A 24,333-nucleotide genomic window follows, 5' to 3' on the forward strand; every position below is an offset into this window, starting at 1 on the left:
TCCTGGCACTTTATGTATTCACATATTGTACAGTAGTAAGAATAAGTTTATGCACCCATGCTAAAGTTGACCATTTTTTTTTTTTTTTGGGAGATCGATCTTGCCTTAATTAAACAAATGAGGAAAAATCAAACCTATTAGGCCACCATTTTCTTTGTGAATGAATAATGTATCTTAAATAAATAAATGTTCTTCATTAAAATACAGGCTGCACAAGTACAGCAGCACCTATATGTTAAATTCCCATAGAGGCGGGCAGATATGTATTTTTAAAGGCCATTTACTTCCTGGATCCAGGATACTATGCAACCTGATAAAGTCACCTAGGCCCACATCATCACATACCCCTTCACCATACCTACTGACATGTTTTTTTTTTGGCATGGTTTTATTTCAGTTAGGTAAACCTAACTGGTTTGATTTGCATTGAGAAATCATTAGGCTAACTAACAGCTATTAAGCTAACGGAAAAGAACCATGCCAATCTCTAGGTATGGTGAAGGGTATGTGATGATGTGGGGCTATTTTAATTCCAAAGGCCTAGGTGACTTTATCAGGATGCATAGTATCCTGGATCCATGAAATAAATCGCCTTTAAAAATAAAAATCTGCCTGCCTCTATGAGAATTGGTGGTGGCTACATATTGGTGGTGGTTAGTGAGGTCCCCCCTTCACTTTAGGCGTCTTTGAGTGTTATTAATTATTATTATTCTTCATGTTTAACCTCTGTTTTCCTTTTATTCCTAGTCTGTTTTACATAGTTTTGAATGATGACTATATGCTCTGTAAGGTGACCTTGGGTGTCTTGAAAGGCGCCTCTAAATTAAATGTATTATTATTATTATTATTATATGCCCCCTGTATTTGATTATTCATTCACAAAGTAAATTGGTGGACTAAAAGGTTTGATTTTTCCTAATTTCCTCATAATTAAGGCATCAATTTCCAAAAGATGATTTTTTTATTCCCCTTTTTAGTAAACTTCTGCATGGGTGCATAAATGTATTCTTACCACTGCATGTCATACTAAGTTATAGTACTTAGTTGTGTAGCATCTTATCCAAGCTATCTTTAGTGTATACGGGGAATGGGTTAACTTAGCGTAGTTAGTTAGTTAGTGCTTTGCACTTGGTTCTAGGAACATCCTTACTGTACCGACAGCGACATATCGTAAGAATGTTATTGTTTTGTGAGTGAGTGGCTTATTGCTCTGTTTAACTTCCGTTCTGGCCTACTGTCTGCCACAGCATTAGCAGTTCAGTGTGTTCAATGCACTTCATCCGGCTCAAAGGCATTTAGCAGGTGCTTTTATCCAACGCGACTTACAATTTGTTAGAATTTGCCTCAAACATTGTAATCGCACATTGGAGGCTACCCATTTCACTGCAACCCCAAAACCCTTTGAGCCGGATCAAGTGCATTGAACACACTGAACTGCTAATGCTGTGGCACACAGTAGGCCACTTTCTTTAACAGAAAGTTAATCAGAGCAATAAGCCACTCATTCACAAAATAATAACATTCTTCCGATACATTTATCTGATACAGCTGCAAGTAACATTTCCCTGAATGGCATCCACCTCCAAAAACTGTTCTATGCAAGTTGCAAGTTGATCTAGTTCCACTTGAACACGGTTATGTTTCAAGCAGAAGAAAGTTTAAAGGGTATAGGTATCTAGTGATTTTCTATTATTTGCATTACATGATGTGTCAAAAATGACACAGGGACAGAGCACAGTTAGGTTAGCTGGGCCAAGACCTCAACCTCTGCCCTGTTCATTGACAGAGAATTGGAACTCTGCTTGTTAAAACCTGCCGATGTTCTGAGAAACCAATGTGACCCACTGCTCACTGAAGAAGGCTTGAGGAGGAAGCCTTGCATTATCTCGAAAGATGTACACCTTTACATTGCAACATACAGTTCCTTCTTTTGGTTGAGCACTTATGCAGAGTATGCATAGCCTGTATGTTGCAGAACACCTATCTGTCCAATGTTTCTGCCAAAATCAAGGGTCAAATTAGACCACCTATGGAATCCTTGAGGTGTGTTTTCAGATTACATATTTCATTACGTCACATATCAATGCAACTGATGTAGCCATAGCAACACTGTGAAGCCAAATGCCACTTTGATGCATCAACTTTTACTGCATACACAAGTATGAAGCCAGCCTTTTTGTTTTGTGTTCATTAGCCTGTTGGACAGATATTTATCTCTTACAATTATTTTCCCCTGAGCTTTATGTCTAAGGCTGAGGATGAATCCCACATATTTGACAATACAAATTTCCAAAAATGGAGGTGAGGCAAACAGATTGTCATTGGGATTTTTCATGAATGAAAGAGGAACACCACTACATTGTGAATAAAGCAAAAATTTATAACATAAACAAAAATTTTGGGGTTGAAAGATATATGTTCCTGAGGGCAGAAAAAATAGCAGAATACAGAAAGCCAATGTATGCATGTGCATATGTGTGAAATGTGTGTGGGTGTGTGTGCACATTTGAGTGTCATTGTGTTTGGACTTTTCTCAAACGTCATAATCCTAAAGCAGGGATCCGAATTGTTTGTTTGAACAATGATGTACTGTGTGTTAATACATCAGCATTGGTGTATGTATTTTCCTGTTTCTGTAGCTCACAGTGCTGTTGCCCCGGTTTGTTTCAATTCATGTACTTGTGTTGTGTGCCTCATTTATATTGTCTACTGTAGGAACATACAGAGATATGAGAGTATGGAGGAGATATGGATGTTTATGGATGTGAAAACATATTGCTTGATGTCTGTATATAGTTTATAGTGATTCCAGGGTTGTGGCTGATGTTGTTTATACCACAGAATTGTTAAATACTTGATTTTGAGTGGTCAATTGCGTTCTAAGTGTGAGGAATAAACCATGATCTGGTGTCTTGTTATTAGAAAGAAATGTGATGATGCGGACAAGGCTAGAGTTGCCTGCCATCGCAATGTATGTATGTATGTATGTATGTATGTATGTATGTATGTATGTATGCATGTATGTATGTATGTAATAGGTGTTCTGTGATTGATCAATTATGCACACCTTGGAATGTTATTTACCGATCAGAATCAGGTGTTTAACAATGCTGTGGTGTAATTTTCAAAATGAGACACCTCTACCTTTTAACATTTCCAATTCCAATGCCAAAGCAACCAGCAACGACTGAGCAACCCTACCATCTAACCAAATAACAACTTCCTGGCAACAATATAGAGCACTCTAGGAGTCTCCTAGCAATGGCCCGAACACAGAAGCAACCATCCGAGTAATCATCCCCGAACACCTTTGAAACCCTGAACATATAATACTCGCATCAGTACGTGGAAACCCAACAGTAAGCCAACCAGTCGGGTAAGTGATGACTCACACACAATCACCAGATTTTCATGAAATGTGAATTCCATTGTAAACTGTTCTTTACTAGAACATTCTAGGGGCTCAGTCTTTTCATTATTATTACCGCTTGTGATGTAATGCATTTTCCATTAAAGTAGCTTACACTTAAAAATAGCTGATCCCTTTGCATATTTAAGGCACATATAAGGAAGTCCATCAGATTACAGCCAGTGCACAAGGGACAACCAAATAGTATCTAATAGTTCCTATTGATAAGTAGACATGTGTATACAAACTGACATACACAAACATAGACAGAAGCATCAACTATCACAGTCATTTCTGATCATTATGAGAGAAGTCAGTACTAAAATGCAGTAAACTTTTGTGTAGCAGTGTAGAAAAGAAATAGTACATAAAAAAGACTCACAAACACAAAGGTTTATCATTTATAAATGTTATTAAACCATGTTCACATTACAACATCAACACTGTTCTGCTAGTGACAGCTTCTAATAATCTCAGTATATTGTATAGTTAGTTTGTTATACACAGTCAAGAGGCACTTCCATTTATTCTGGCAATAGAGGAGCTACAGTATTGTGTCTAACTTACAAAACAGTAAAAATAAATATTTTTGTAAAACGTTTTTGTTGTAATATATTTGTTGAATCTGTACAGCATATACTCATATTTTTTTTTTTTTTACAAAATCAAACAATTACCAGGAATAACATGTAGTATTTTCTTAACAAATACTTGTGAATCGCATAATTTCCCCCATTCTATAGGTATTGCTACAAGTGTTAAGTGCAAGATAATAGAGCAAAACATAATTATTGAAGTCTGTGAAGTAACAGAAACATACTAGTCTCACGTGTCTTGTTTTAAACATGATACTTTGTTTTGGTTTTCCCTTTGTCACAAGAAAAAAAGGTTATTAGCATTCAAACAATGCACATACATGCTAAAATTGTATGGTTGCAAGGACATAGGCCCCGCATCTAGCAGAAATAACACATAATAGAAAATAAACGACAGTGTTTTTGGTTCAAACCGCCTAAACGCCTTCAGATTCATGCCCTAGAAGGGCATTCCCCTTGAGTGCTAGCGCTGCACATAGACATAGCAGTTATGCAAACAGTATCGACAGTAAAAACATGTTGACGAAGGACGGGAGATGGGTAATTATTTAAATCATTTGATAGATAAACGTGATCTTTCATGTTTTTGCACTACCTCATACTCTACTATGTCTAAGGGTTTACACTGGTTTATACTATTGCAATGCCCTTCCAGACCACCTGCTCTGCAACCAACCAACAGAAAAGAGTGACCACACTAACCGAATGCTCCTTGTTGAGGTTTCCTTGTGCGTATCACGTAAACACAGAGACCTCAACACGTCTTTGGCTTGCACAAGTGAATCTGGTGCACGTTGGCCCTTGTCCTCTCCCTACAGCTGCAGTGGGATGTGCTTTTGTGAACAAAGGTAAGCGTGTGAAGCCAACAGTAACATGTAGTGTGGTGTCTACTAGGCAACAAATAAAAGTAGTACAAAATACGAGTGGATTACAATATCGACAGGTTGGCTGTGACCGATCGTTGATGAGTGCAGCCACGGCCACATGACTGGAAACACTGGCTCACATATGAATCTTCTTTTATACGGAACTAAAAGAGTGAATTCTAAAAACGGATGTACATAAGAGCATTCATCGATGCAGCTAGAGTATCACGTGTGTCAACGCATGGGTGTTGGGCCTGCCTAACCATTGGACTTATCACAACCTCCAAAAGTCACTTTTCAGAGAGATGACTTAAAGAGCCCTGACAGAATGTCTAAATGGATGAATATGTGCACTTTACAAGAAGCTTGTTTATTTGCATCAAAATACATCGGCTTGCTCTATATGATTTTAGCATTTGGGATTATGGTTAAATCATGGAAATGAGGTGATAAGATTCCTAGCTGCCAAAGACAGCACATTCTGGGTTATGTTATTATAGTTCTAAAGAGCTATATTGTAAATACAATTGATTTAACTTAAACCCTCATTAGCCTATTTTCGCTAGGTAGCCATGATTTTCGTATTACTTCTTGAGTATTCAGCCTTTACCCTCACTGACTGGGTTGAGCCACTAGGCTGTAAGTGCAGTTAGCTTTTGATGTCTGACCAAAGGTAGATTTACTGTAAATAATTCCTCAGTTTATCTAGGGAAAAGTGAATGAATCTGTACATGAAACCACCCTCAGAGTTAAGCTTTACATTATATTGATAAAAAATAAATCACAGTTCTGTTTATAGAGGTTCAATACTGGTCCTACCAAGGCAACATTAACTTTTTGACGTTATTTCAAAACTTGTGTCTTATTACCATTCCTGCATGATTCAAATATTAGTTACCTATATTTTATTTTTGTCTGACGTTCTCCGTCTTTGTGTTGTGGTCCAAAAAAAATCTATAGTTCAAAGTTATACAAATAAGTATGTTGGTTTGCCACAAACCATAGAAAATGTAAAATGTATTCAAACTGAACCTCAACCTTTTTTTAGCTTTTCAACTGTTATAGTGAATGCAGATACTACATGCGAAAAGTGAAATTGTTCGACACAGCTTTGTCTTAAGACTTGAGACCATGCCTATTTGGACTACTTAGCAACAATTAAAGTTAAGGATTTGGACAGTGTTGAAGATGTACTGTCCAAAAATCCATCAGCACTCCTCACAAATTGGTTCACCAAATTGTGAGGAGTGCTGATGTTTTTTTTTTTAATTTGCTGGTTTATGTTTGTGTTGGGAGAGAAGAAAGGCGTCATCATTAAGAGATATCTTTCATGAAACTATTTTGCATACGTAATGACCCAAACTCTTAATGAGCTTAGTGGCAGAAAAACTGCCCAATTATACCATTAGATCCACCTTCAAATCCTTCATCAATCTCTTAATCTCCCTTTAGGTAGAATGCCAATTCAACATGGACCATGGAAAGCTTGGGTACAAATGTATGTTTGCTTCCTTTCTAAGTTTTAGCACGACCTATAACTTTCATTTGAAAATATTGATGGATGAATTGGAATTAATATAAAAGTGTCTCTTTTTGTTTGGAACACAAACAAAACAGGTAAAACAACTTCAAATTGGACAAAAGCATGCGTTTCTATCAAACCTCATTGTCTCATTGGTAAAAAACAACAACCAATTATGCCTACAGTCCTCATTATCATCATCGTCATCATTAGGATCCCAATTTCCATCAATGTCAAAGTTCTAAACCTGGTCAGAGGTAAGTGATGGTGAGTGAGTGCGTGTTAGTGAGTGAGTGTCTCCAGAAGTGCATAAATCACTGATAAGGAATCCAAGCATTCTCCCCATCTGAATCTACTGCCATTTCCTTCTCCATAATGTCAAATTAAAGGGACGTTCATCATGCTCTGAAACCCCTCACCCTCAGCCTCACTGTGACACCGATCCTAGTGGAATCTATACTAAAGTATTCCCTTGTGTCAAAGAATCGACTAACAATGTGCTATTGGTATAATATGGGGACAACATGTTCAGCGGCCTTCAAGAGTTGAAGATTATTTCCTGGCCTGGTTCACATAAACACACAGCCTACATACCATTCAGTAAGAGCTCCCGTGAACAATGAACAACAGCATATATGATGGAGGTAAGTAAGTCAGTTATATAAAAAAAACTATGTTTAACCAGCACTATGTCAATAAGTGAGGCGACCTGTAAAGCGTACCTTCCCTGACCTTGGGAGCATTGAACTCAATGGACGTTAGCGTGGAAAATGTGAAATGAAGTGATGATTAGCTGTCGCTTAAGCAGGCAGGGAATGTGGAGCCATGAAGTCTTCTAGCCGGGTGCAGCCTGGAGGGTCAGCTACAATTGCTACATTTAATATGGACCATGATCCACTGGTCTGCCTGGTGTTTAGGCCTACCTACGGGTTTGCCATGGCTGCACCAGACAAGGGGAGCTCCTAGTTGGACTCCCTGAAGGAATGGAAGTCAGTTTGAAGTGGCTTCACACCGTTCTTTATTTCACCATGTGTATTGGAAAGGATGGCTTTCTTACTTTAGCTTTATAAAAAAGTGACATTGACGGACTAGTAAATGTCATGCATGTGAGGATTAAGTTTAGTTTCATCATTATCTTTTCTACCATATAAGTCTGATGGATACGTAACAAAGTTCATAATATGATTCTGCAGAGATTCAGTATGCTTCCCCGGCTGTGTTGGTTCTTCCTGAGCGTTGTGATGGGATAGGTAACTCGAGTGACTTTCATGAAGAGACACAAGGAATAGAGCAGGGATGGAAACTAAAGAATATTAAACATTGAATAATAATTGTGTGTGTGACATGAGAAAAACTAGTTTTGTATGCGTTTTCCTTGAGCGAGAATAAAGCTTTTTGAATTACGTATTTTAAGAGCTACAGGGTTCTTTGTTAAACGTCGTATTCGGTTCTTAGCGTGGGATGGGTTCTTATTGTTCCATTGCTTCTCAAGGGCCTTTTTCACGAGCCAGAGGCTTTCAGGGGACGCCTCTGCACTGGTGATGTCGTGAGAGACATATGATGCATCCGAATACTCGTACTTGACTGCTATATAGTAGGCATTTTGTAGTACGTCACAAATATAGCGCGTCCGAATGCTCCGTACGCATTGTGTAGTAGGTAAACAGTTTCCGAATACATACTACTGCCACAGTATACAACGGTAGGTCACTACGCTATCCCACAATTCAGCCGGAGTCTGGTAACCGAAGAAGAAAAACTGTCGATTATCGCAGGTGACTTAGGACATGATCTCCAAACATCCGGTGGCGTTTCGGTGGTGTTCGGAAGCGTTCGGAGGCGTTCTACGCATAGCTGTAGAACGTACTACATTAACGGTCAAGTAGTAGACACTGCACAGAAATAGTATACTTAGTATTCGGATGCACCCATGGCTACTCTTGGGCGGGGATGATCTGTAAATTATTAATGCTATGAAGAGCCTTTCCTATCGGCCGTGGTTCCAAAGAATGACACTCTTTTCCAAGATGAGGGCAACAGACAGCTGGCAACATACTTCGCTAATTATAAGACAAACTATACACACAGTCACCGACATACAGGATTTCTTTCTCTTGTGTTTTTTTTCTATCCAAGTCCCCCCCCCCTCCCTTCCCTTGCTTATTGCACCTAGCAGACGTCCTCCGTGCATCTCCACCCTGTTATTTTTTTTCTGAGGCACAAATTACCCGGAACATCTTCTACAGTGTTGTGTCAAGGTGATGTGCTGGCTACCGCATCAAGAGATTATCAAAAAGAAGGAAATAAATTGTATTAGTTTAAAAGGTCGAAGTTCAAAGTTGGTTAAACAACAGAAAATAGGATACGTTTGGCTACTCCTCCTTTTCCACCAATGTCTCTGGAAATATTTCCTCTCCCTCGATCGGATCGACCTCATCCTCTTCCTCGATGCCGTTGACCGGCTCTTCCTCTTTGCTTGCTGACTCCTCCTCCTCCTCGTGAATGATGGCTGTGATTGGCTCGCCGGGGCCACTGAGGCAGTTTGAATCCTCTTTCTGGGCCTGCTCTTGGCTCTCCTTGGCGATGACCCTCTTCCACATCTCGTGGTTGTCGAGGAGGTGCTGTGTGATTTGGCAAAATACTTTTCTCCTGGTCTTCCGCAGAGGGTCTTGTATCTCTGTAAAAGCACCGAGACAGAGAGGTAAAAAAGGGCAGGATTAACGGTCTAATAATAGACGTAATAAACACCTTCTGGCGGAAGAAAACCAGACTGAAGAACCTATTGTGGGCATTCTTTCCGCAAAAAGACAACGTAGATGTGCAACACACACTACTTAGCAGGACTAAACTAGGACATGCCTTGAGGAAACTCAAAAGACCTCAAACTGTGTTGTCCGACTTTGAACCAGAACTGAGTTGTCAAGATAATAAGATTAGATTAAAGCCTTTAGCAGCACATTACAAATCTTCAGAAATCCGCCTGGCAGTTGATTCGGGCCTCATTCGATTTGGAAACATGCCAAGCAGAGACTCAAAGACACACTGCTTTTGAGCTTCCTGCGTGGCTGTTAGAATCAATGGCTCCACCCCGGAGTGCTGCCCCCGGGGACAGGGACAGCCTGCGTCTGTTGAATGGTAATGACGGCGGGGATTCGTATACAGTACATACGGGAGGTGTCGGAGCTGGTCGAATCGTCTTCCTCTGCTGTGTCTTCATCCTCATCCTCGTCTTCCTCGAGCTCCTCCCCGACGTCGCCGGCCTCCACGTCCTTGGTGGTGGCGTCGGTGGTGGCGGTGGTGGCGGTGGCGGTGGCGGCGGCGCTCGGCCGGCGCTGTACCCAGCAGCCGGGCATGAGCGCGGCCGAGTCGTAGGCGGAGCAGAGGGGGCCGACGATGTGCGTGATGAAGGACTCCTGCAGCTCGGCCAGCTTGGGCGCCGAGCGGTCCATGAAGGGGCTGATGGGGAGGCCCAGGCTGGCCTCCTGGTCGCCCTGCCGACACCAATAAGTGTTAGCATCATAGCGCTAGCATAGCATAGCATAGAATCATTGGTGAACTGGAATGTACCCTTCTCTCTTCAGTGGGGACTTTCTGTATGGCTCAGGGGTGGGGGGCAAGATAGTGGTGGTATTAGGGGCTTTGACTCGAGCCCATAGGTTCTGGGTTTGATGAAGAACTGAGGCATCCTTCAGTACCCGTGATGCCCCTAACCCCTACCTGCTGCCTGAAAAGTATCTCAAATAAATCACTTTAAACGTGTCAAGGGTGGAGTCCTTTGGCCCCACCCTTGCCACTTTTCAATGTAATCGATGATGCAACATTTCAGATAAGGTCACTGTGCAGCTCAGCCTCCATGTGTGAGTGTTTTGGGACGGAGAACATTCCTGGAATATGAGAATCATGAAATGTCATGGGTGGGGGACTTGTCATGGTTTTTTACTCCTGGGAAATATACCCTGTGAGTTGGTTTAGTCACGATGTACACGTTGAGCAATCATTTTCATATGTTTCAAAGAAACACTGTTCTTCATTTGTATATTTTAGAAGCGTTTTCTGATTTATGTCATTTTAATAAGAACGATACCAAAGATGAATGGATGCCAGGTGATACCCGGCTTTAAATGCCCAGTTTAAAGAGTATCAACAGCGCCATGAATTGACATCGAGCCAAACTGAATGCTGTTTTTCATTTGCCGTTTGGATATGCCTCTTTTCCAAGCGTTGACATAATGCAGCAGCTTACTACAATGTGAGAGCCATATAAACCAATAAGATGTCTGGGAGACTGCAGCTTCCCCTTGTACTCGGCCAGTGTGTGGATGTGTAAGCTGGCAACTGCTCATTCATTGCCTCTGGAAAATGGTTCCTTGAAAGTGGGTCAAGAGTACCACAAACAGAATACCATCCAGTTCTGACTGTAGCTCATTTTATAACTGGCTGCCTTATAAGACTAGAAAACACAAAGGACATGGCACGGATAGTGTATTTATGCATAGATATCTAAGGCTCAGCTGACGGTGGGTGTTATTAGAGGATAGGGGAGAGATTAGTATTTGTATACACAAGACGACGGATAAAAACAAGGACTTTCATTCTTTTATTCAGGTATGTGTATACAGACGAAAAGATGCAAAGCCAATTCACGTGACTTGTATAATACCTGTTGATGTTGGACTGTGAATGTGTGGGCATTGGGCCATTTGGAGTTATATTGTTTTTGCTAGCTCATGGTCTTTCACAGAAAGGGCAGTTTAATACATTGTGAGTGGAGGCGAGTGGAGAATTAAAACCAGGCAGCGGCCAAAGAAAAGGGCCATTGAAAGATGTTGACCGAGCTAATGGACGTGAACGTACGAGAGCCTGTTCTAGGGGAGCTGGATTAGGGGCCACACTGACCTTATGTGGCTTATCGGCTGCAAGTTGCCCTGAACAAAGCTAGCTGAGGAAAAGCCTGATATAAATAAACGATGCATAGCTACTCTATCCCCATGGAAGAAAAAAACAATCAATTCATAACATCTGCCCCGTTCTGTCCTCTCTGTACAACCTCTATCCACCTATGAAGAAGCATAGAATTAGTCAGCGTGCGCTCAGTTTTCCTGTCTTTTTTCATAGCTTGTTTGAAAATAGAATACTATCTGACAGAATACAGATGTAACACTGTGCAACTGTTATAATTGGATCTTATGGATCCCATTAAGGCGTTCTATACCGTGGTTCTTACAGTGATAAGACCACGTACTTATACTGCAGAGTCTCCTTGATTTCAATTACAATGGCCCCCACCTCAGCCATACATGACCAGAGCATCCATATAACCGTGTTTGAATGTTCCAATTCAAAGGACAGGGGCAAGAGCTCCTGTTGCCATGGCGACTGACGAAAACGTTAATCACAACATACACACTTGTGTGTGTGTGTGTGTGTGTGTGTGTGTGTGTGTGTGTGTGTGTGTGTGTGTGTGTGTGTGTGTGTGTGTGTGTGTGTGTGTGTGTGTGTGTGTGTGTGTGTGATATGCGAAAAGGGGAGGATAAAGAGGGAGATAAAAGGGACAGAGAAAGACAAGGGTGGGTGAAGAGAAGGAGAGACTGGCATGGCTTGATAACCTTTCATCCCTGCTCTGGCCCTGTTCCTCGCTTTTATAGCAAAAAAAGTGCACATCATCATCTATTGGTGGTGGTTAGTGAGGTCCCCCCTTCACTTTAGGCGTCTTTGAGTGTTATTAATTATTATTATTCTTCATGTTTAACCTCTGTTTTCCTTTTATTCCTAGTCTGTTTTACATAGTTTTGAATGATGACTATATGCTCTGTAAGGTGACCTTGGGTGTCTTGAAAGGCGCCTCTAAATTAAATGTATTATTATTATTATTATTATCATGGCTGTGCATTTGTGTGTTAACGTGTGTGTGTGTGTGTGTGTGTGTGTGTGTGTGTGTGTGTGTGTGTGTGTGTGTGTGTGTGTGTGTGCGTTTACTCTGTTTTGATGAGGGACCCTTTAATTAGCTCTCTTTGATGATGGTGTAATCTTTGTGATTAAGAATGAGAGCTGCCAGCCTGATGACACATCTAGGTCAGACTCTCGTGTGACAAGGAAACTCTCCCTGTGCTCATCTCCCCTCCCTCGCTCCTTGGTGCATAGTCCCTTCACATCTCTCTCTCTTCTTCTACTCTCTCCCACTCTCTCCCTCCCGCCTCTATCTCTCGCTGTGGCTCCCCCTCCCTCCCTCCCTCCCTCCCTCTCTCTCTCACTACACCTCCCTCCGCCAATCCGTGTCTGCCTTTTTCCCATGCCCTCTCCGGCTCTCTCTCTCGAGCTAAAAGGACACTTATGGTTTACCAGGGTATAATGACATTTTAACAAAAAAGAATGAAGTTTGTGTATTTTGAGCATTTATGCCAGGGGTGGATGTTGAAATTGAGAAGACTAAATATACAGAATGCTCTTTAGAAAAATATATTTTTTAATTATTCCTTTTCTTCTTTTTATTTATACTTTCTTTCAAATGTTATTATCAGGAGAACACAAATAGGCTACATCTATTGACAGTGACAATAATCTCCCCTATGGATCTTCACAGCAAGCGTTCACCTTCAAATCATGCTGTTGCTATGGATGCCATCATGTGATGTTTGTCCGCCTAATCACAATTTCTCTTATTCCTCGTCACAATTCTAGCATGACCAATCAGAATCACTGCTACTCAATAGCATAATCTGTTGCCAGGCAATACATTCCTTATAGAATATAGAGACGCAGTTGATGATTAGCCTGTTCCCATTTCCCAAGAGTCATTGAACACGCAGATATATTTCTCTCGAGATTCAATCGCTACTTATTGAGATTTCCAGTGAATTATCAATGGAATGACATTCACCTAATTTGGATGTAAAAAACTAATCAGCAAAGAATGGGGATAAGAAGAAAATGGGAGAGACGTTGACAGTAATGTGATATTCTGATGTTTATGTAACGGCGAGTCATGGTGAAAACAGAATGAACCCTTCATATGGCTGAAGGCTGAATCACTTTCACCATATTGAATCCCTGCTTGCTCCAGGACTCTGTGTCCTTACACACCCCTTAAACTGAAGAATAATTCATAATACATGGATTAATAATAACCAGGAACATTACACAGAATCCTACTACTACTACTATTGATGCTGTTTCTACTAGGCCTAAGATGACTACGAGGGGTGTAAAGATTCACCGATAAGAATCGGTAACCGGGTGGATTAACACAGATGCGACTACATCGATACGTGGGCCCCTGAATGTTGCCAAAGAACATTACTGAAAGCCCGTTTCGATATTACTGGTTAAGAAGAAATATTTATTGAGTACATTATGCAGTTAAAGGTTCTCAATACTGTTCAGGTTGTGAACGATTACGTTTAGTGCTTATTATCCAACCCCGTTCTCGGATATGTGTTTAAAGGCCTCAAAGTCAACTTATTGAAAGTGTTAAATAAAACAAGGCATGAACCACTATCGTGGAGGGCCATGAAAATTTATTATTTTGAGCAATCTGATTGGTAGAATTGTTATCTATATTTTGAGCAATCTGATTGGTGGAAAAAAATATAAATAAGTGGTAGTGATAGTGGTGATGGTGGCTGTGGTGTTGATGATGGCGTCAAAAATTTTGAGCGATCTGATTGGTCAAAAAATATATATTTATTTGGAGTGATCTGATTGGTCGAAAATTTCAATTCATTTCAAGGGATCACATTGGTCGAAAATTTCTATTTATTTCGAAGGATATCATTAGTTGAAATTTTTAATTTATTTCGAGCAATCTCATTGGTTTAAATTTTCTATATATTTTGAGCGACCTCATTGGTCAGAATTTTCTATTTATTTAGAGCGATCATATTGGTTATTAATAATAAGATATTTCAAGGGTAGTTGGAAATTTCGACCAATCTGATCACTTGAAAAAGATACATTTTTTAGACCAATCAGATCGCATGAATAAAAAAGTTTTTTTTGGAACAATCAGAATGCTTGATGTTTAGCTAAATGTCTTTATTGAGAAAGGGACGGAACACCTTCTGGATATAAATGTGTTTATTAAGAAAGGGACTGAACAGCTTCAGGAGCTAAATGTGTTTATTAAGAAAGGGACTGAACATTTTCAGGAGCTAAATGTGTTTATTAAGAAAGGGACTGAATAGCTTCAGGAGCTAATTGTGTTTATTAAGAAGGGGACTGAATAGCTTCAGGAGATAATTGTGTTTAGTAAGAAAGGCCAGTACTTGTTCGTAGAACTCGTTGACGATGCCATCGGTCCACTGCAGGTGCAGCTCTTTACACTTCAGCGGACCGTTGATATCTGCCAGCTTGATGCACATCTGGCACACCAAGAGACGGTCGTTTTCATTGGTCCAATCGATACAGGACACACCCTCGTCGCCCACCTGGGAACAATTGGAGATATCATTAAAGGGGGGGAGCCACTGTCTCCCCCTCAGGACTAACATCAGTCCTTTCATAGGGCTCCCATGTTTACCTGCAGTTCAAGACAATGAGGATCATAGCAAGTGCGAGTTTTGCCTTGTTTTGTGAATCAAACATGTCGTTCCTATGTTTACCTTGGCGTTGAACTCAGCCAGGAAGTCAAAGTGTTTCTTGAGGTCGGTGGCCAGGATGGCCTCAATCACCAGGAAGCGGAAGCGCTTGAACTCCCCGTGCTCCAGGTTGTTGAGGAAGTTGAACTCTGGCCGCGACATGAAGAGGTTCCAGGCGGACGCCGCATGGTGGTTCTCCAGCACAGAGCGGTCGTTATACAGAACCGCCTGCAGGGGGCGACATTAACACAGCTCGTTGGATATTCCCTATCGGTTGTTTCATTTTTGTGGCGCGTTAAAGTAGGCTGCTAAATGTTGAATTTTCAATTCTGCAACATGTTTATATGTGAAAATCAAATCTATAAAATTTGCCACACGAGAAATATGGGAAAGCAGGTTAAATTCTACCACACATGTGTACTATGGGACAAGCACACAGGGGTCGTCTATGTACGCAGACCACCAGATGATCCACAGTAATCAGTTCTAACTCCGGGGCTCCCTGCGCGTTCTTCCATCCATCTCCAGAGAGCGTTCCTGGTACAGGATGCCGAGGCGGGAGCCTGTACCTGCGGGGCGCTGGTGGCCACCAGGAAGGCGTTGGTCCTGCCCGGGTGGTCGTAGTCGTGCATGGCAGCGGCCACGTACAGCGCCATGAGCTCCAGGGCCGGGATGAGCCCGGCCAGGGAGCCGTAGCCCTCCCCCTGCTGGGGGCTCATCTGGGAGCACAGCAGGCCGGTGGCGCTGGGGCTGGGGCCGGTGGCGCTGGGGCTGGGGCCGTTGGCAGAGTCTGGGGGAGGAGAGAGCGACAGAGAGGTCGGATTGAGAAATAATATCATCATAATAAAATTAATAAAGAGATAGCAATAATGTAACATTTAATGTTTTGTTTTTAATTTTACAATGAATAAGACATACAAATATGGCAATAGAGAAATAAATATACATTTATTTTTTGTAATTGGTATTTGTGTGCTTGTTGTGAGATGATGATGATGATGATGACGGAGATGGTGGGTCTGATGGAGATCCTTATCCACTGGGATTTCCTGTGTGACGTGTGTGCTTTGGTGTGTGTGTGTGTCTGTACTGACCTGGGTGTGTGCTACTGTCCTCCAGCTGGTGGGTCAGGCCGGGGATTGGCTGAGTGGTTAGGTACCACACTGCATGCAATACGTCCGTGGCGTGAATCCGATTGTGGTCTGGAAAAAAAAATAATAATGTGATAAACCTGATAAACATGTAGAGGGCGACATTACCAAACAAAACAACTGGCAAATTTGTGAATGAAATTCTACACACGTGAATGAATAAATGTTATAAAGAATATTATACAATTCTATGGGTTTCTTTGTTGGTTATTGATACTTTTTTATCAGGTGTTAGTATCCCAATTAATACCATTGTGTGGTGATTTAGAGGTTTAAAGAGAGGGTCCTTATAGGCATGATTAGCCTTACGAAAACACAACTTACATGGGATGTCCCTGTATCCATTTTCCAAAGCACCGAAGTAGTTCATAAATTCTTGCACTGGAATCTTAAATGTCTCGAACAGACCTGTGTCTTCAAACAGCTTGTAGGACACCTTGTTCAAAAAAAATATCTGATTTAATACTCAAGTCATGATAATGAGAACATCAAGCCCACTGAAAAGTTCAGAAAATGTGTGTGATTTAATTGTATGTGATTTAATATTTAAATGTATGTAATTTAGTAATTTATTACATTTATTAATTAAGTACATCTAGTCATTTAGTACATAAGTAATTTAGTACACTCAGTTTTTTCAGTAGATTTAGTTATTTAATACTTTCAGTCATTTAGTACATAGTAGCATGGTGCCAGTTGGAATTGAGGCTGAGAACAACAGTACACATTTCCGAGACAGCACGTGCCTCATGAAAAGGGCACAATACCTAGCAAACGACAATGTGGTCATCACTCAGCACTTTCATTACGATGCTAGACACATGGACCGAGCCGTGGCCGTTCACCTGGCTGAGGATGCAGCCGGTCTTGCCGTGGGTCTTGTCCACCAAGCTGAAGATGGGGAAGTTCCAGCTGTTGAGCTGCGCCATGAGGGGCTGCAGGTCGGGGAGGCCCACCGCCTCCAGGGCCTGGGAGGCTTTCTCCTTCTGGGTCAGAGTTCATGGTTCCCAGGTCAGAGGTAAGACAGGGGATTCAAACTAGAGGATTCAAACTAGGACGAACATGTATTCACAGCCCATGGCGGCCCTTCTCCAGTGATTCGCCTGCTGGTGTAGTGGCACCCAGCGCTTTCACTGAGCACTTAATATTGACACGGTGACCTCATTGATTGCGCTATTGTCCGGACTCAGGACACTTGTTAAGGGAGACGTCCTCTATATGCATGGCAATTGTACCTCCGTCAGGGTGGCTGAGGATTCAACTTTGACTGCAATTAAAAGCTTAGTTTTCACATCTTTCGACTTGGTCAACTAAAATTCTTTGTAAAATCTAGTGCATGCTAGTACACAAGTACTAACACAAACCAAACATGGTGATCTAACCATGGAGAAAAAAAACGAAGATTGCGTCATACTGGGACTGTATGAATGGAAGGACCCTCATATCAATGTAACAAGCCGCACCTGTTGTTCCTGCATCTCCACAATGAATAGCATCCAGTAACCAACCCATAGGTTCTTATTGTAAATCCATTGCCATAAGAAACGAGGAATATCTGCTGGCTCATTGCATCGGCAGCACAAAAACATTCTTTATCCTAAAAAGTCATACTGAGAACTATTTGTTTTCTCTCTCCCTAGGGAAGCATCCATCGACAGCTGATATACTTCACCATGAACTAACGCTTTTAGTTGTGTGTTTGTGTGTGTGTGTGTGTGTAGGCCTACCTCGGGGGAATCAGGGACAAGGGGGTGGAGACTGATGCCCTCGTTCCGATACGGCCCGGGCCCATCCCGGACCTCGGGGGGCTTCTTGCCCCCCCCTTCCCCCTCTTCATCGTTCTGTGCAAAGTCGCTGCTGTCACTGTGGTTGGTCTCGAAGGTGCTGTCGTAGGTGCTGTCGTAGTCCGATGAAGCAACCGCACGCTCATCTTCAGAGACAACATGGATGGAAATGAAGGTATTATAACCGTGGTGGCGGTTTTTAACCATTTTTTATATTTAAATCGTTCCTGTGACGTTGGTTGTTGTAAGTACAGTGTTTGGTTGAGGATACGACACAGTGTTGTTTATTGTGAAGCATATGAATTGGTCATGCATTGATTTAAATGACGAACTATTTCTCACTATTGATGGTAAACCCAGTAAAGATTCTCACCCGTGTGGGGGACTCTCTCCTCTTTGTCTATAGATTCTGTGCCATGGTTCAGACGATTGTTGAGGGGCCGGCCACAGCTACCAGAGACATGCACAAATACGTTTATAAATGAAATGAGAAAGGGAAGCAGAAGAGAAAATAGAAGAGTGCAAGACAGAACTAGAAAAGACAGCAATGAAGTATTTTTCTTTCTTCTATCTCTATAACTCTTTGGACAACATAAACATCTTCAAAGGTTATTCAAAGGTGCAACGTGTAGGATTAGTTTCAAACACTCAAAAATTAAGTACAAAAGTTATGTCGTCAAAGACGTCTGAGTGTACTCTCTCATTAGTGCAGTGGTTCTCAACCTTTTTTGAGCAAACGCCTGATCCTCTGGCGCCCCCAACGCGGACTCCACGAAAACAGATCGCACGCAGAGGCCTAATAAGGCCTATATATTTTGTATTTGAAATGCAAGAGCCTTTTCGTGGAGACTACGCTCAGAGCCGCTGGAACTGAACAAGAGGAAGAAGGAAAACGGGCTATGAAACAAAATGTGATATTTTTTTCTTGCTATTGGCCATGTTTGATTGTGTTGTGTTGGTTATTGACCTGTTAACCCGCAAACTTGGGTTATGTTTATCAGCGTTACTATAGAGATCATGACAATAGCTGATGTAACGGGAGTCCGGGCGTGTGCAGGACCGAACTGCGCTGTATTATCACTGTTCCATTGCGCATAGACAGTAAAAAGTAGCAGAGACGGTAGAGGGGTTAGAAACCAATAAATGAAAATAGGCTTTTTATCTCAGGTAGCCTATTCTTTCACCAAAAAAAAATAAAATAAAAATAAATCAAACCCCCCCCCCAAAAATGGAATCACGTTCCCAGCGCCCCCCTAGGTTGTGCGAACGCCCCCCAGGGGGCGGTACCGCCCCCGTTGAGAAACCATGCATTAGTGTGCACCCTCTCATACCACAGATTTGTACCTCAAGAAATCACTATCACTATGGCCACTGGGTCATGTCATGAGAGGATGAAACAGTACCAATGCCCAGAGGGCATGTTCTATCCATCCAATAAATGATGGCAACAAGAGTTAACATGAGTGCTGCTTTCCACCGCTGGAGAAAACTCGTAATGAGTAAAGGAGTGACATTTGATGCTGAACTTTGCAAAATTTCTTCTAGACTAGTAAGTAAACAGCTTGTATAATAACACTGTTTAATACGTTTGCCAAGTTGTTGATGATGAACACGTCTGAACATGGTTCAGACAAGTTAGAATACAATAAGAGTGGACACCACAACTTTCTAGTAATATGCTGCCCTCTATTTGTTTCGAGTGTTTAGGACAATTGGCCAAATCGTACACGTTGCAACTTTAAACAAACATTGATTACATAACAGCTGTGTTGGAAAAATATACAAAGAAGCTCATATGGAAACACATGAACACACACACACACACACACACACACACACACACACACACACACACACACACACACACACTCTCTCAGTCATTTGCTTGCTTGTTCCCACACACACACACACACACACACACACACACACACACAAACACATACCCCGCCCCCCAGCGTTTACCCGGTACAGAGCGAGGGGGGTCTCCAGTGGAGGGTGGTGGAGCTGGGCGCGCTCTGGCTGTGTGTGAGGGCTCGATGGCGGCTCCTGGGGGCCCCGGGACAAGGGGTGCGCTCCGCCGGGGGTCTGACTGGCTCAGGCAGCTCCACGGGGCAGGTCTGAGCAATGGGGCTGGAGAGCGGGCTGGCCTGGGGTGGGGGGGAGGGGCAGGGTGAACCCAGGGGGGAGGCCGGGGGGGGAGGGTAACCTGCAACCAGAGAAGGAAAAATTCCATTGACAACGTCACGGATCTCTGATGGATTTGGGGGAGTTACGATCTAAAGCGAGTGACTATTATTGGGGCAACGGATCAACCCTCACGTTTCGGAATCCACATTATAGCGTCCGTTTTCCTATAAAAGGCCGCTAAGAGGCTTAAGTGGGCTCCAGGCAGTTACGCGTCGTACAATGAATCCAAGTCCGGTGATGAATATAGTTTGAGAATTTTATTGCTGCAGACCGAATGACAATTGATGAATGAAAACATGGTTGTTTGACGATGACAACGACGACGACGACGACGACGACGACGGTAAACAGAAAATATAATCAGGTGCGCCACTAACCCCCTTTCTCCCCTCGCTCCGCTGATCTGACTGCCCAGGTATATAGATTAAGCCACACCCATGTGTCAATCAAACGGAAGTGACATGATCCAAAACAGTGTGACTAACCTTTCAAAATAAACAATAAACAAACAGACCAAATATGCATTTTGGCCCCTACAATTCCGGCCCCTAATTATTATGTTTCAAATAATAATTACAAATTTGACATAACAATCAACATAGTATGTAAATATATTTTCTTTCTTCATTATTTGTAATCCGATATACGTTGTCCAAGGAAAGAGTGATTAATCAAAGTCAAGTGTTCAGGAACAAAGTCAAGGGGTCAAAAGTCAGTTTGGGTCAGTCAATGATCCGCTGCCTCCAGTAGTAGTCCGACTTTGGTGATGGGCCTGGTCAGAAATCCGGTCTTTGACTTGATCCGAAGCTGACGTACAAGTCCCTTTTTGTCCATAATGGTCTCCACAATCCTTCCAGTCAACCAGGAGTTGCGAGCCGCTGAATCATCCACAATGATGACGATGTCTCCTGGTGTGAAGTTGCGTCTTATGTTGGACCATTTCTGTCGTTCTTGCAGTTGGGGAAGATACTCCTTAATCCACCTTTTCCAAAATAAGTCAGACATATATTGAACTTGCCTCCACCTGCGGCGAGCATATAGGTCTTCCTTCTGAAACTGTCCTGGTGGCAGGGATGGCGTAGTTTTGAGAAGCAGAAAGTGATTTGGTGTGAGTGCTTCAAGGTCGTTGGGATCTGTAGAAGCCTTTGTGATTGGACGACTGTTAGCTTCGGCTTCACATAAGACTGTGTGGAGTCCCTCCTCATCCAGACTTTGCACATTTAGTGTTGAGTTGAGAACCTTCCACACTGATCTGATTAATCTTTCCCACACACCTCCATGGTGTGAGCCAGCAGGGGGATTGAATATCCAGTTTATTCCCTTTTGAAGCAGTATGTCATGGTCCAAATCCAGATCCTTCATTTCTTTTGCTCTTTCCGTTTCAGGTATGGCAGCCAATACATGACGACTATTGCTTATCCACTTGGTGAGTACAAAGCCTCCCTTGAAGCAAATGGCTCTTAACTCGTGATAAAGAGCTATTGCGTCCTCTTCTGAAGCTGCTGAAGCGAGGCAGTCATCCACATAAAAGTTGTTCAAGATGGTGTTGATAGCTTGTGGGCTGAACTGGCCAGTGTTGTCTTCAGCACATTTTCTCAGGGCAAAATTTGCACAACTTGGAGATGATGTTGCTCCAAATAAATGCACCGTCATTCTGTATTCCACCATGTTCTGACTGTAATCTCCATCAGGCCACCAGACGAACCGTAGCAGGTCCCGATCTTCATTTGGTACTTGTACTTGGAGGAACATTGCTTCGATATCCGCAGCGATGACAACAGGTTCTTTACGGAATCTAGCTATGACTCCAATCAAGGTGCTGGTGAGGTCTGGTCCCTGTAAGAGCTGAGAGTTCAGTGAAACTCCCTGATATGTTGCTCCACAGTCGAACACCACTCTAAGTTTTTTCTTTTGTGGATGCAAAACTCCATGGTGTGGTAGATACCATTTTCTGCCATCACTACGTTCCAAGATTCCTTCTGGTACTTCCTCTGCATAGCCCTTGGATATCATGTCAGACATGAAGTTGGTGTACTCCAAGTGATAGCATGGATCTCTCTGGAAACGCCTTTTCAAGTTTAGTGTCCTCTGTTCAGCGCAGTTCTTATTGTCAGGCAAGCAGATTTCCCTGTCCTTCAATGGTAAACCAAAGCAGTAATGTCCATTAACTAGCTTTGCAGATGTTGATACCAAATCCAAGAACTGCTGATCTTCTTTTGAAGGTTCTTGGTCATCTTTGACACACTCAGGAAAGTCAATCTTGAACTGCTGTTCCCATTGCTCATCAAGTGTAACAACTGATATCCTGTTAACACTGATTTCTGACTGCTCCTGAGCATAATCACCTTTTCCTCCCAGAGGTCCGTTAACTGTCCAGCCGAGCATTGTTTTGACGGCATATGGTCCATCTCCCACACTCCTGATGACTTGAAGTGGTTCCAGAGCCTTTGGTACATCGGAGCCAATCAGCAACTCAATCTCACAGTCCAGTTCAGGTAAGTGAATATTCTTTAAATGATGCCACTGATTGATGTCATTTTGATGTGGGATGTTCCTTTTGTGCACAGGCATAGTCTTCTGAGTGTACACACATGGGAGATCACAGAAATCAGTGCCATGAAGTCCTGTAACCTCTAGGCCTGAAACAATGCTGGTTTCAACGACCTTCCTTTGACCCATTGTTCTCAGAAGAATATTTGATTTTCTTCCCTGGAGATTGAGCTTATTCATTAGCCCCAATGTGCAAAATGACGCAGTGCTTCCCGGGTCAAGGAATGCATATGTATGCACTGTTGTATTCCCCTTCTTGGCCTTTACCTTCACAGGCACTATGGAGAGTTTGCAATTGTCTTCACCGGCCCCAGTAAGACCACTTGTCTGTACCGAGGTTTTGGCTCTGATGTCAGCTTCTTCCTTTGTTTGAGCTTGATGTTTGTCCATTTCAAATCTTCTTTGGTGGATATGCAGAATCTGAGGATGCTTCAAATTGCATATGTTGCAGCTGAGTCGCTTCCTGCAGTCCTTGCTCATGTGTCCTTTCTGCAGACAACCAAAGCAGGCTCCATTTTCTTTAAGGAAAGTGATTTTCTCATGATGTGCTTTCTTTTCCAATAGGAAACACACCTCCAAAGCATGTCCACCTCCACAGAACAAACACCTTTTTACAGCCGGCCAACTCTCCATTTTCCTAGGTCCATTTCCATTTTTCTCATGTGCAACTGTCACAGTGGTTGCAAATGTACTTCCTTTGATTTTTGGATGCGGTGGTTTTGACATAAAACCTCTTCCATCCTTGCTTGGTGTGGGAGTGTCTCTGATGTCTCCAAATACTGGATCAGTTGCAATCCTCACCTGTTTTTCAAGGTAATTTACCAGATCCCTGAAGGTAGCTCTTTGGTTGTACCTTTCCTGAAAATCACATGCCACAGATCTCCATTTATCCCTCAGTAGATATGGCAGCTTCTTAATTATAATTAACAGGTTAGCAGACATGTTGAGCTCTTGCATGTTGTTGACATCTTCCATGGCATTGCAACATCCTCTTAGAAACAGAGTGTATGCTTGTAGTGTTTTTGTGTCATCTGGTTTAATTGACGACCATGAAAGAGCCTTCTCCATGTAGGCTGTAGCAATTTTATGCTCGTTGCCAAAGTGCTCCTGCAGTAAGGATTTTGCCTTCCTGAATCCTCTATCTGTGGTCGTATGAAGGCAGCTCCTCACCATTTCTCTTGGTTGTGCTTCGGTATATTGTTCCAGATAATAAAGACAATCTGTGGGGTTTGGGTTCTTGCTTTCGATGTTGTGTTCAAAGGATTTTATGAATGTTTGAAATTGAAGTGGGTCACCATCAAAACGACGAATCTCCTTCTTGGGCATTAAAGAGAGAGACTGTTGTTGAACCATTAATGCAGTGATGTCATTTTGCTTTTCCATGATGTTAAGCATGTTGCTCTGTTCACCATTGCTTGGAGCAGGCAATGTTGTTGGTATTGTAACATGTGCATCCATAGTTAATGTATTTGACTGAATTGTCACTGGCACTGTGGGGAGAGATTGGGTTTGATTAATGTCTCCGTCAGCAGTGGCAATCATTTGTGTTTTCTTTTCACGTTGTTTTTTCTCCATATACGAGTTCATACCATCTGACACTCTTGATCTGTGGCTACGCACACCAGATCTACTTGAGGCTCCAAGAATCTTCATTTTTGCCATTGTAGCAGCAAGATTTCCATCCAGCTCCAGTTG

The 24,333-nt window shown here is 42.3% G+C and overlaps 1 protein-coding gene across 1 annotated transcript in view; it reads right to left on the reverse strand.

Moving 5' to 3' along the window:
* Positions 1–3,796: 3,796 nt before the first annotated feature.
* LOC132473990 (cGMP-inhibited 3',5'-cyclic phosphodiesterase 3A-like) overlaps positions 3,797–24,333 on the reverse strand; it is a 46,185-nt gene continuing 25,648 nt past the window's right edge. The window contains 11 exon segments of the mRNA XM_060074392.1: positions 3,797–9,070; positions 9,563–9,884; positions 14,655–14,816; positions 14,991–15,194; positions 15,536–15,756; positions 16,061–16,168; positions 16,442–16,553; positions 16,963–17,103; positions 17,845–18,047; positions 18,275–18,351; positions 19,864–20,107. Of these exon segments, the coding sequence (XP_059930375.1) occupies positions 8,766–9,070; positions 9,563–9,884; positions 14,655–14,816; positions 14,991–15,194; positions 15,536–15,756; positions 16,061–16,168; positions 16,442–16,553; positions 16,963–17,103; positions 17,845–18,047; positions 18,275–18,351; positions 19,864–20,107 (2,099 nt within the window). The 3' untranslated portion in view covers positions 3,797–8,765.

Source organism: Gadus macrocephalus, chromosome 16 (genome assembly GCF_031168955.1).
Source record: "Gadus macrocephalus chromosome 16, ASM3116895v1".
Taxonomy (NCBI): domain Eukaryota; kingdom Metazoa; phylum Chordata; class Actinopteri; order Gadiformes; family Gadidae; genus Gadus; species Gadus macrocephalus.